Here is a 13,222-nt window from a genome sequence, read left to right on the forward strand (position 1 = left end):
CAACTAGCAAGATTCGACAGCCAAAAAAATATATATATTCTTAAAAATACAGCTCACATTGCTTTAATGAACTCCATAAATGAATTAAAATAAAAATCTTACCTTTATCGGCAGAGCTATTGTGCGGAGTCTTCTATACGCAGGAATTAAATTTATTTATTCTGCATTCTCTGACATCTCTCCTTTCAGTGGAGACCTTGGAGCTAGTCGCCATGCTGACTGCTATGGTGAGCCTTGTGCTTTTCAGTGCAGGGTTCGTTGGATTCTGCTGCTGGAAGCACCCTTCTATAAGGACTAGAACATATTGGGACAAACAGACCAAGAAGATTCTTAGAGCTCTTTACAGTGAGTTTCTAAATTTGCCTAACTTTTGAAATTATCTTAAATTACCAAGTGGAAAAAAGAAAACGAGTTTCTAAAAGATCGAACTTAAACAATACGAATGAAGATGTATATTTATTCGGGTGTAATAATGATCAAAATTGAAATTGCAAAAGCATGAATTTTTAAGATTACTTGTTTGGAAACTGTAAAAGGCTACTCTTGAGTTATCTAATTAAAACACAGTAAGACACTAATCAATTTAAAATTTGATATATAGTCTCTCCTAAAAAAAAAGTCTTACGTGAGTCCGTGCAGTCCGTGCAGCCCGTGCAGTCCACGCTCTTATTCTACCTTTATTTTTCGATCGATCACAAAATGCATGTAAGCCACTCCTCATGATCATGTCAATGCCATATTATTTTAATATTTTATTAATTTACTGGGTGTGTTTAAATACAAAATTTTGTATATACACCCTCCAAGTTAGTTTAATTAAAACTCACTATACATACGTAAAGTTAACATGTATGGCAATTAAAATAGGACTTCTTTTGATGTAAACATAATTTCAGTTATGTATTTGGTGAAACATTGTCACTCAACGAAACAATGGTAAAGGATGTTTTTAAAATTTCAAGAAATGCTTACATCCAGATGTGGAAACATCAAGAAACAGAATAGAAATTTAGAAAATACCTAATAAATGTAAATCTCAAACTACGTAAACAGCAGAACGATAACCAAAAAACCCCTCTTTACCATATTAAGACTTTTGCTATTTTCGCTAAGTACGGATTTTAAACCCGTTTCTTAGTTCAAAGATATCGTATGATAAAGCACATATTAATCAATTTTTATTTCATCCGCCCAAACCATATGCCTTCTTTTGTTTTTTATTTCTCTTTATTACAAATTCAAGAATATCAAGTTTCTTAATTATTGGGAGGATTCTTTGTTACATGTATTTAATGAAAGCAAAGTAGTAACATCAAACGAATACCTGTGGAGTAAACCTCTACCAAATCTTAACTCTAACTTCAGTTCATTAGTCTTCACACTTTGTTTTCATAGATTTGTTACTGAAAGCTACATTGACGTTTGGTTTTAGTTAAATCATGTAAAATCAAAGTACTGAAAGTACAGAAAGACACTTTGTTTGGTGGTCAATTTCTACTCTGCACCAGAAATCCCTAAATAAATCAAAGAGTGACTAGTGCTACACGTTGTCCTTAAAAACACTTTGCAGTTGCAGGATTTGAACACCAATGCGAGGAATACATGTAGTAAAGGCCAAAACTTCAGTCAAAATGGCACTTTAACGTTAGACAACCGATGCAATTTTATTGGTATAGATTATCATTTCCATAGGTGTAGAATGAAATTGGACATCTACAAAATATGTCCAAACTTTAAATACAAACAATAGATACCACAATCAATGAATGTTTTAATTTCATGACTCCATGTTTCCTTGAGAACTATGATTATATAGTATTTTTGGGGTGTGTGGGGGAGGGTCTTTGAAAACAATTATGTAAAGGGCTCACATATGTTTTTATCGGTAATCAGCGATGTCTTGTTCTCGAAGGAGGGAGCGTATATACAACAAATTGAGATAAATCTGTAATGAATTTGATATGCTCTATAAACAGATTCTTGCACCCAGCCGCCCACACAAAATTGGATATGGTAGATTTTGTTTCAGCTGTACCTGATATGCGTGCGTAGATGCCTTAATGTGATAAAAAAAACCCCACAGATTAAGAAATGAAAAAAATATGAAAAGTACATACATGTATATACAAATATAATAGTAATAAAGTCTACACTAGTCTTTGTGATAATCAAATTAAGCAAGGACGGTGATGCCAATTACTTCTGTACTTTTAAATATGTGTGTACATTGCAATTACTTTTTCATTTCTGTGGTTTTATTATGATAGTTATAAAATCTACACCAATCATTGCGTAACTAAAATAAGCGAAGATGAGGTTTCTTCTACTTTTGTTCTTTTAAATAATTATTTATTTTCGTGATTTATTTATTTATTTTTTCAATCCTCAGTTTGTCAAGCCTCCAGAGAATATCTTAGAACTGAAAAATAAGCTTAATTTAAAAATTAATGGTAGATTCAGACGAATAAATCAAAAGAAATGATTATTTTTAACATCTGGAATAACAATCTTTATACGTTATAACTTTCAATGTTATTTTCGGTCCCTAATGATACTTCTTTAGATCCAATCAATATTTTCAACTAGAAAACCCATAGAAAATATAACAGTATGTTTAAAACACAATTGTTATGATCTTAGTAATTACGATCAATATTATAAATCTTATTCAACGAATAATTATCTAAGACCAATAAAGCGATGTAACATAACTATAAATCTCGTCCTTACTGGGACCATATACATGTATAGTAAAGGTTTGGATAACTATATACAACAATCTGTGGGAAGGACGGGTTTCGTCATCGAACATGATATCAGATTTTAATTAAATGGTTCATCATGATAGAAAGATCTCTTTGAACACCCCCTGATTAGCCTTTTGGCTGACAGATTGGTCCACCGTTTCCAGAACTGTCATATCCAGAGAAAACCAACATCGATTTTACGACAATAACACCCCTTTAACCGTTTACGGCTAATGATGATTTCGGCATTTGGATTTGTCATGGCAACCGTTGCTAAATCAGAGAGCAGAACTCTCTGCGATCGGCAACCGACACGTTCCTCTGAAATTGACAGAGACTTTGCTTCTCTAATGTTGTGTATTACGAGAGTGACAAGCTGATTGAAAGCATTTCCCCTGTTAAGCACATAATCTCGTAGCTCTTGGCGAAACATAAATCCCCCTTCTTATTGTGCGAAATTGATTTTGCCTGTGACCTACTTAAAGGAAATAAACCCCAAAGTGTTTGGGGTTTATCTCATTTTTTCAAAATAAATTTGATCTTCAATAAGGGTCGTTTAAAAAATGTTTATTTTGAAAAAGAAAGAATGACTTTTTTGTACAGACATTCTTTTAATAATAAAAAAACCCAAAACACTTGCTCTAGTTGAATGAAACATAAATCGAGAAAAACTTCCAGTCATAATCATTTCAGCTCCTCAATTGATAGAAATATTATAACTGTACAGAAAGCAGCAAAACACCAGTGTTTCACAATATTTTGAATTATAGATTGTCTGCGTATTGCACATTTCCCTGCTAGATTTTGAACAAACCGAAGACAGTTTACGAAAGTAGCTGAACATTATCCTTAGCTATGAAACTTGACAATGTTTGAAAGGATATCTAACTGATATTTTGCGGACCAAATCGTTATGGGAATATCAAATGTACCCCCCCCCCCCCTCCAAACACACATAAGTGTAATATGATAAAAAAAAACAACCCCGAATCTGATACAAATCATAAACTACATATTATACATGCAATATACAAAGATTAGTCTTGATCTGAAACAAGACTGAGCTTAAAATATTGAATAGAGTTATAAAACAGTTGAAATGGTGTTTTTTCAGTAGCTATATGAAACATTTGCGAGGACTGTAGGTTTGTATTCTTATTCTTCCTATTCATATACCGGCATAGTGTTGACAAAGTGTGTATATTATGATTAACCCCAGAGAGAGAGAGAGAGAGAGAGAGAGAGAGAGAGAGAGAGAGAGAGAGAGAGAGAGAGAGAGAGAGAGAGAGAGAGAGAGAGAGAATTAAAACATGCACCCTGAAGTTCAGGTGACATTATGACAATACGTAATTAACAGGACTGATATAGCTAGCATGTGAATGTGATTACATATACATGTAATATATATAGGAAAGAAAATCTACAACTGATATAATATCTGGGGACATTATTTTTGTAAGACCTTTTGTGCCAAACCAAGCTTGATCACGTGAGGGACACATATTATTTGCCTCTTTCAATAGTTCTGTATTCTGCGCAACCAATTCCTTAATCATTTAGCCATTACCAGGCATGATTACATCATAATTGAAATAGCTAAATTATAGATAATGATGATGATTCAAATCACAAAGAAAATAGATATAAAAGGAAACAAATTAAACTTTAAAAAGAAATCAATAAAACTTAAATAATTGTTTTAAATATTGACTAAGTAATTCGCTCACAAAGTATTTTAAAATATTGCTAGGATTATTAGTCATGAGTGCATATTCATAATGCATATTATGTCCATGGCATCTTTTGCTTAGATTTTTGTTTTAACAAAACAAAATATCTATAATGAAGAAAAAAACATAAACTAATGAGACAATAGGTTTTCGGTCGTTTAACAGTAATTTATTTTCCAGATTGTTCCGATCATTAATTGCGCATTTTTCGTGTTTTGTACAAAATGGAATCGCACGAAGAATCTGTTGACGTTGTGATTTATGGTAGGTGGCGCGAAAAGCCTCCTCCTTACCTAAGTCTCACATCAATCTTGATCTTCCTAGTAATCGCTAAGTAGAACAGAAATGTCTTTGTGTTAAAGACGTAAAAATGAAAAAAAAAAAAAACCCCAAATTTTTCATTTACCAAGTCGTAAATATATTTAAAATCTGTCCCATGTTATTGCTTCCATCACTTTTTGATGATTTTTAATAAAAATACACATATCTGAAGAAATACAGTTGGAATCGATGAAAGGGAATATGTCCAAGATATCTTCATTGAACAATTATCATTTTTCACTCAGTTCACAGGAACGAAAACAAATTTCTTACAGAAATTTATAATGGGAAATATTTACATCTTTTCTCCACTCGGAAGTACTCGGGATACCTAGCGCAATTTTTCAACGTTATTATCCGGGCTTATTAACGGCTGATGCAGTGAAAAATCCCCGTAGATTTTCTATTTTGGGATGTGTATTGAAACCTGAAGCGGTAGAGGGGGCGTTTCAAAACAGATAATCTGGACATTTTTCATATTAGTGGATGAACGTAGTTTGAGCACAAAGGTGTTTATGATTATCGAAATATCAAGCAAAAAGTGGTGGAAGCAAAAACTCAGGACAGAGTATAAGTAAAAAATAAAAAACAGGAGGAAAATACGGCAAATAAATGAAAACATAAATCTGATTGAATAAATTACAAGCTTTTATTAACATGAGTATGTCTGTGTTAAAGAGATAAAAGAAAACAACGAAGTTTTTACTCACCAAGTCGTAGGTTGAGTTTTATTAGAAAAAGGAAAACACAGCAAATAAATAAAGTTTGATACAGAATGAAAAACGAGTGCCATTTACAAATATTAAATGAAATAAAAATAAAAGGGAAACATGTACACGCACTTTCTATCAAAAACCTAACTTTACTTCGGATGCATACGCCATGCAAAATTGAACGAAGTTATATAAAAATATGTGGGTTTACAAATGACGTTGATAGATCATTCTATTGGTTTATTTTGGGTTAAAATTAGTTATAACAGCTGGCATTTCTATTCACGCAAATTTCGGAACATATTTACGAGATATGTAGACTCCCTGGTGGCGTGTACTTCAACTTTTATTGTCCTAAATTTAATACAGTTTGAAAAATACAAAACTAGCGGTTGAAATGTGATCGGAATGGTAGACGTGGCAATGTCGTTTATTTGTTGGAGATAAATATAGTTTGGAAATTGATTAAAATTGACGAAATCTAGAAGTATATCGATGCTTCCAAACTGTTTACGCATTGACAAACTCTGTTAAGGCTTAGAAAATTAAGACAGTAAGGCAAGGCATCTCATCTAAATGCCCGTCAGAAGTAAATGTATTTCAAATATCAATTGTTTTATATAGTCGTACATATCACATATTTTTGAAGTCTGAAATTTAGTAAATTCAAACGGTAAGTTTACTTTTCTAAGCCAACAGATTTTTTTTTGGCAAAATCATATTTATAAAGTCAGAATTGTAAACAAGGCATTGAACTTTTTACTGGTTTTATAATTTAAAAGACAAAGAGTTAAAAATTATAATTCCAAGACGTCGAAATTTAAGAACGATATCTCTTCAAAAGTCAACCAAACGTTAACGCGACATCGACGTCTAGCTAAACCTGAACACAGACGTTGTGTGCGTGCTATAGTTTGCTCTGTTTATTAACCAATTTTCAGAATTATTTCTCTTTGAGGATGGGATCATAAACGATATTTCCTCTACAGAATTTAAAATATTTTTAGTCATAATATTCGTTTTTGGGGTTTTTTTTAAACAATATAATCAAATGCCTTTGGCTTCCTTTACTTGTACTGTATAATAATTTTTGGAGAATAGTATAAAAAAAACAAACCAGAAACAAAAACGGAAAAAATGATTTATATAATCAATAAAATGAATCTGACAGTCTGCGAAAGGTAAATTAAAACGACGAAATCCGGAATATCAAAGTCAACATTTGATTGAAAATTCTCCAGCTGTGAGCTATTCCGATTTGTATAGAGGGAAGAAAAGCAAATATCACGTTGAACGCAGTATACTGTTATATCTGCGGCGTCATAACTTAGGGCTAATCATCCCCAAACACACATTTTTACTTGTCAACATGTTAATTATATTTATTGCGATAAAGCTTTGGCAGAAATGATTTGCCATTTTAATTTCGAAAGACGACAGCGCGGTTGTTGGTTTGCGGCATGTGAGCCTTTCCGCCACAACAGCTAATCCATGAGTGGACAGCTAGCGTGCGTTTAAGCCGTGAATAGAATATTTGTGTAAAATCGAGGTTGCTGGTAATTTGTAAAAAAAAAAAAAAAAAAAAAAAAGAAAGATGTCAAAAAACACGGACTTCTTGAAATAATCATGTATAAACGTTCATGGACTCTGTTAAATCAGCTTTGACTGTGTTTGATCTGTAAGGAAAAAAAATTCAGTGAATTTCTTGAAAGCTGAACTCTGAGAAACGCAGTCGCCGATTAGTGCTGCCGTAATTGTCGCTGTCTCCAACGGAGGAGTTTTCAATAATACTTTGCCAGTTATATGTAGATATGAACGGCGTCAAGACAAGGCGATCGCATCGGATCATTAAATCATTTCATTAGAAGATGTCATGTGCTTCCAAAGGATGTCAAAAACAGAAGGATTATAAATCATATTTTATGACGTGTTGTTTATGCCTGTTTGCAATTTCAAACGGATAGAAACACAAAATGGGCGAAGTAATTTCCAAGATTTCTTCTTATCTTCCATCTAAGGATGATTTACCTCTTAGTTTGAATTCTAGAAATACTCAAAATTCTGTTTCTTCTCGTTCAGACAAAATTCAACGGGAAAAAGAAAAACCGGAAGAGTCAAAGACAGTAGTGATGCCTGCAATGCGCAGGCGCCAATCGGAACAGACTAAGTTTGTTGTTCCACGGATTTATGTAGACTACGGAAGTCGAAGAACTTCCTACGCATCGGACTATCACCGGAGATCATCAGGCGAAAGCGGAAGCAGTCGGAGGACGTCTTGTGCTTCGTCATTGGCGTCAATGGATGATAGAAGAGGATCCGGAAGTAGTTTGAGTAGCAGACGAACTTCTGCTGCTTCCGATATTGATCGGAGGGGTTCCGGAAGCAGTATTTGCAGTAGACGAACTTCATTGTTATCTTCTGAATGTCCGTCAAGACGAGGATCCGGAAGTAGCAAAAGTAGCAGAAAAAGTTCGGATGCTAGTAGAATTGGTGATATTACAGACGACAATTTAGCAGGTAAGCCAACAATAACTGTTTTTCTTTTCTTTCGTATCGCAATTAATTTATTTTCTAACATAATTTAATCATTTTGATATAAACATTAAAAAATTAAGGGTGTTAGAACTTTTTGTTATAATGAATGATTTTGTTTATATACATGTATGTTGATGTTTTTATGATAACATGCTCGACTCAACTAACTACGACTATTTGACAGATTTTTCAGACTGTGATATCTTAGAGGAGGAAGAGTACCAGTCTGTATTACAGAAGCAGGAACCGCGCAGATCGAGTCTAGAAGAAAATTTTGGAAAAACGGTGGCCCCCGCTGACAAGAAAATGCTGTACCGGAGGAGCCATTCACTAGCGGAGATTCGACCTACCCACGTGTTTCTGCCTGAAGGTACCCTATATAATATATATGACACAATGTATGTATGATTAAGATTTAATATCATACGTTAGTGTTACCCCCTAAAAAATGTCCGTAATGTCATAAAACCGCAGAGCCAAATCCGGAATATGAGCAGAGCTTGAATGACTGAACAGAAATGTATAAAGCCGCTAATCTTAACTCGAAGAAATTAGAAAATTTTTATGGCACCTTAAACAGTGGAAAATACCCAATAACATCTATTTTTTTACTTGACTTTATGGATGTATTGTAATATTCCCGCTTCTTTGCCTTATTATTAGCTTTGATTTCTAGTCAGATTACCGGTCATTCTATTCCTTAATTACTTATTGGCTACGATTCAATCGATTTCTTGCATCACGACTAGTTTAAGATGGTTCATCAAATTATCTTTCAGAACTACCCAAAAATTTTGAAAAGGATTTCACAGTAAAAAGTAAAAAAAAACCCCAAAAGTTTAGATTTAAAAATCTTAGCTAATATTCAAATGTATACATTTTTTTTTCTAATCTGGAGTTCGTTTGCTTGATTTTTTGCTTTTATTAGACCTTAAGGTTTTAGCCATATTTATAAAAGTGTCAGATAAAATGGCAGTAAAGGATAACACAAACATGCCAAAGAAATTCTACATTGTTTTCTGCTGACATCATGGCGTTCTTTATAGTACTAAATACTTGTCGCCTGCAGCTTTCATAAATGCCTCTACCGGATGTAGCCTCCATCAAAGGAAGACAGCTGCACCTTATCACCGCTTATTGATTGTAAACCTGCGCGCCCTGCATCCGGAACTATTTTATGCCTTTGTCAAATTGTTGTTCTGATATTATTCAGGCAATTAAAGCATTATTACATAGAGACAGTGTTTTTTTTATTTTGATATTTCTTTGTATAGGACGAGGTCGAGCAGACGGGAGGCGGATCACGTTATCGTCACTGGCGTTGGATAACAACGTTAGCACAGCTGGCCCCCAGTATCAACGGAAAAAACCTAAATTTAATGTATGTATTAACTGAAAACTGAACATTGCATAATTTACTCTCGTGTTCAGAGCAGCTATCAAGAAATGCAATCCATATCAATGCTTAAATTAATTAAACGTATAACAGCAAACAAATCAGTTATGAAATTCTGCTTTATATTTTTACGATTGATAATTTAATGTTGAATTGGCACATATAGTAAGTTACATAAAAAGTATACATGATGACATTCAGAAGGGAGTAGTTATTAATTACATGTATATGATTTGAAATGGTGTTGGAAAAATAAATGACACAGTGCAAGATATATGAGGTTTTAAAAATTAATGACATTAAAAAGACAGTGTTAATCATTTCGTTTTATGTAAGTCTGCATTTTGTTATGTGAGCATGCAGAGTTAAAAATGGCGAAATTCAGAAGGAATAAGTAATCGATTTTGATATTAATTTGTACTCTGTGGTATAATTGGTTTTATGCTGTGTGTCTGATTATCAGCGAAAGGAAATATTAATGCAAATCCGTGTCAGCGCACTGGAAATGTCTGTAAGATTAAACTTTCAATCGGATATTGAATAAAATATCGCACTAATTTTCTTTACACGCCAAGATTCCTGCAGAGGTTGAAAAGAATTCTAAATATAATTATATTGAATAGAAAAAAAACCCCATGGACCCAATAGCCAAAAAGGATTAATAATTAATCAAACGGATACATTTTCAGATCTGTAAATTGTCAGGAATTCCAAACTTACGGGATCCATATCAACTGAAGAACACTGTAGTAACTGTTGTAGGATAAAACAGAAAACACTAACTCAAAATGTATTCCATTGTAGTTATTAACCTCACCATCGATAGAGCAAACTTTTGTATATTTTTGCAGTTTTGTTACGCTCAAGAAAGTGTGACGTACACTAAAGAGTACAAATTTAGTCTCTATATATACACACACCAGGTCATGTTTAGACTTGGACTTGGGGAGAGAGGGTTGGGGATAGGACAAAACCACTTAATTCTTACCGTTATTTAATTTTGGTTATAAACAATGCGAAATACCTGTAATTACTTTCCAACCTGTTTTATCTTCAACCAACAGAGACAAGTCGGGATCGGCCTACCAGATAGACCCGTCGTCATGCATGATCTGAACTTGGAAGAGATGGTTGTGCATCGGTCTGCTGTTCCCTTGAACCCAACTGGAAAACTGAAAGTACAGTTCCAGTATTCAGAGGACAGAACATCACTGATGGTCATCATTATAGAGGTCATTATCATGTCAAGGTCATTCAATGATCATTTCAAGGACGTTATGTTAAATATCATTCTTTGTAATCATTTTGTCGACCAATTTCATCAACATATACTGGTAATAATATTTTGATAAGTCGACCTTAAACAAAATTCTCGCGTCATTAATTAAATTATAAATACATGTATTATATTGAGACCTATTCTTTGTGGTTACAGGCTTCGCGTTTAAGAATTGAAGGTTTGCCAAACGATACGGAATTGAACCCATACGTGAAAGCTTTCCTTGTTCCGGGGAAATCATTCAAATACAGAACAAAAACCATACCAAAAACAAAGGTTGGTTGAGTTTTCTTTCAACTCCCTATGAAACCAAATAGAATGATCTATAAAACATTACGTGTATCTATATTATTTTTCATTGTGATCAATGTGATCTTAATGTTTGTCTCTTTTATTTCTAATTTACAGAATCCAGCCTTTTTCGAAAAGTTTATCATAAATGACATTGTGCCAAGCGATATTAACGATGAGACCGTTTTAGAATTTCAAGTTTATTCCTCACATCATGTGACAAGGCGACATCTTGTGGGTGTGGCTTCAATATCTCTACGAACGATAGAAACATTAGAAAACGGCCTAGTAGATTTGACGATCATGCCACAAACTGTATTCAGGGTAAGTATGAGAAAACAGGCAAACACGATGTACAAGAACGTTGAGAATGATCAGTATTGATTTCTTAAATGAAATCATAAATCAATATCACCAATCGGTTTGTACAATGCCTAAATTTTAGTAGAAGGCGGAAGTCCGTTTGCCGCGAATTCAATATCACGCGAAAAATGTTACTGCATGGTCTTATTTCAAAAGATCACTTGTTAATTTAATGCTGAAAATGATAATCCTAATAGAAATTTAAAAAGTATAAGGAACATAACGTATTGTAGATAAAAATTACAAATCGAACAATAGCATCATTATTTATAAGTTTTGTGAATCAAATTCTCGTACATTCAAACAACACAGAATACCATATTTTCTTCTCCAATACACATCAATTCCGGTATAACGTTCCTTGTGTACTGCAAACAGTTCGTTCAACTATTGAAGATTGTTTTCGCTTGTTTCCTTGAACTGCCCCCGATTTGACAGTCGGTTTTATTTCATTTCAGCTTCATCAAGGCGACATCAGGATATCCGGTTGTTATCAACCTGTAGCCGGCAAAATGGTTTTCAACATCTTAGAAGCTAGAAATATTCCACGCGTTTCAATTCTTGGTGCTGTCAGTACGTATGATCAACACACTGCATGAACGAAATGGATTATGAAAAAATATTTAAACCACCAACACATTTCCTAAACAATCAAAAGAAAACTAATAAACCAAATTTTTATTTCTGTTTAGATCCGTACGTGAAAGTGGAAATGTTTGTGAATGGCATTAGGGAGTCAAAAGATACGACTAAAACCCGCCAGAATACTCAGGACCCAATGTGGAACCACCAAGTTGTATTTGAAATCAACCGAGAAAATCCCAAACTGTTGGGCCATGTATTTGTATTCCGTATTTTCCACAAAGACATGATGATGGGCATTCAAGAAATAGGCCAGGTATAAACTGCAACAATTTAAAAAAAAATACCGCACGCTTACTGTTCCTTTTCGTCATTTAAAATGCTGAATGTGGAGGGAAATCTTACCTTAAACTTTATGAATTGCAATTTTAATTGTACGTTTTTTGCGGGGCAGGTTGAGTTTGGTTGGCACAGTCACGGTGAGCAGCTTGACCACTGGTATGACATTATGGAACACCCACACCGACCCACCGACTACTGGCATCAGATCATCAAAACCAGCAAAATACAGACGTAACGCCCATCACATCACGTGACCAGAACATGTGACAGGAAAATCTTAGTGTCTGTTGGGGGTTAGATGTTATAACAATTAATGATACCCAATATGAACCCCAGAAGGATATATTTTTAGAGTAGAATTGTTGTTTATGGTATGATACAAGCGATATTCTACATAAAAACCTGTTATAGAAGCAATTCATCAGAGACATATATTAATGCGTATGTTGATTTAAGCATGCATCATTAAATAGTATATTTTACAGTTGTCTTTCTCGTTTTGTGTACTGGTTTAAAATGTGATTTTTAACATTATATTTTCTTAAAACGATATGTTTGTAATTTCCAAGAATTTGTAAATGGTGTGAATGTGCAGATACCAGGATTAAATCCCTCATCTATTTTCTGCCATCTTATTATTAATCATAACAAAATGAAACACATTTTCTTGTATATGTAATAAAACGAATTTGAACATCAAGAAAGAAATGGATAGCAATATTATTTCTAAAACAGATGGATGCGTTTATGCATCCTTACATATTTACAAGAAATGAAATCTCTTCTTATTTTACCGGTCAGTGCCATTGTTTCAGTAAAAATATATATTGCCCAGTATTAAAAAGCAGTATGGCAATATTTAGAATCCTCGCTTTACCATCTTTTGTTAAATCTTTCTGGTGTGCTCACCCCGTTTTGGTAAA

The 13,222-nt window shown here is 33.7% G+C and overlaps 1 protein-coding gene across 2 annotated transcripts in view; it reads left to right on the forward strand.

The window, feature by feature from the left end:
* Positions 1-12,923, forward strand: part of LOC128178648 (synaptotagmin-7-like) — a 30,893-nt gene extending 17,970 nt beyond the window's left edge. For both annotated transcript variants that reach the window (XM_052845911.1, XM_052845912.1), the window contains exons 3-12: positions 190-345; positions 7,591-8,028; positions 8,231-8,416; positions 9,321-9,427; positions 10,507-10,674; positions 10,878-10,997; positions 11,130-11,336; positions 11,834-11,948; positions 12,068-12,273; positions 12,412-12,923. In XM_052845911.1, coding sequence (XP_052701871.1) covers positions 190-345; positions 7,591-8,028; positions 8,231-8,416; positions 9,321-9,427; positions 10,507-10,674; positions 10,878-10,997; positions 11,130-11,336; positions 11,834-11,948; positions 12,068-12,273; positions 12,412-12,534 — 1,826 coding nt within the window. In that variant the 3' untranslated portion in view covers positions 12,535-12,923. The remainder of the gene's footprint in view (positions 1-189; positions 346-7,590; positions 8,029-8,230; positions 8,417-9,320; positions 9,428-10,506; positions 10,675-10,877; positions 10,998-11,129; positions 11,337-11,833; positions 11,949-12,067; positions 12,274-12,411) is intronic.
* Positions 12,924-13,222: the final 299 nt, after the last annotated feature.

The sequence above is a fragment of the Crassostrea angulata genome, chromosome 3 (genome assembly GCF_025612915.1).
Source record: "Crassostrea angulata isolate pt1a10 chromosome 3, ASM2561291v2, whole genome shotgun sequence".
NCBI lineage: Eukaryota > Metazoa > Mollusca > Bivalvia > Ostreida > Ostreidae > Magallana > Magallana angulata.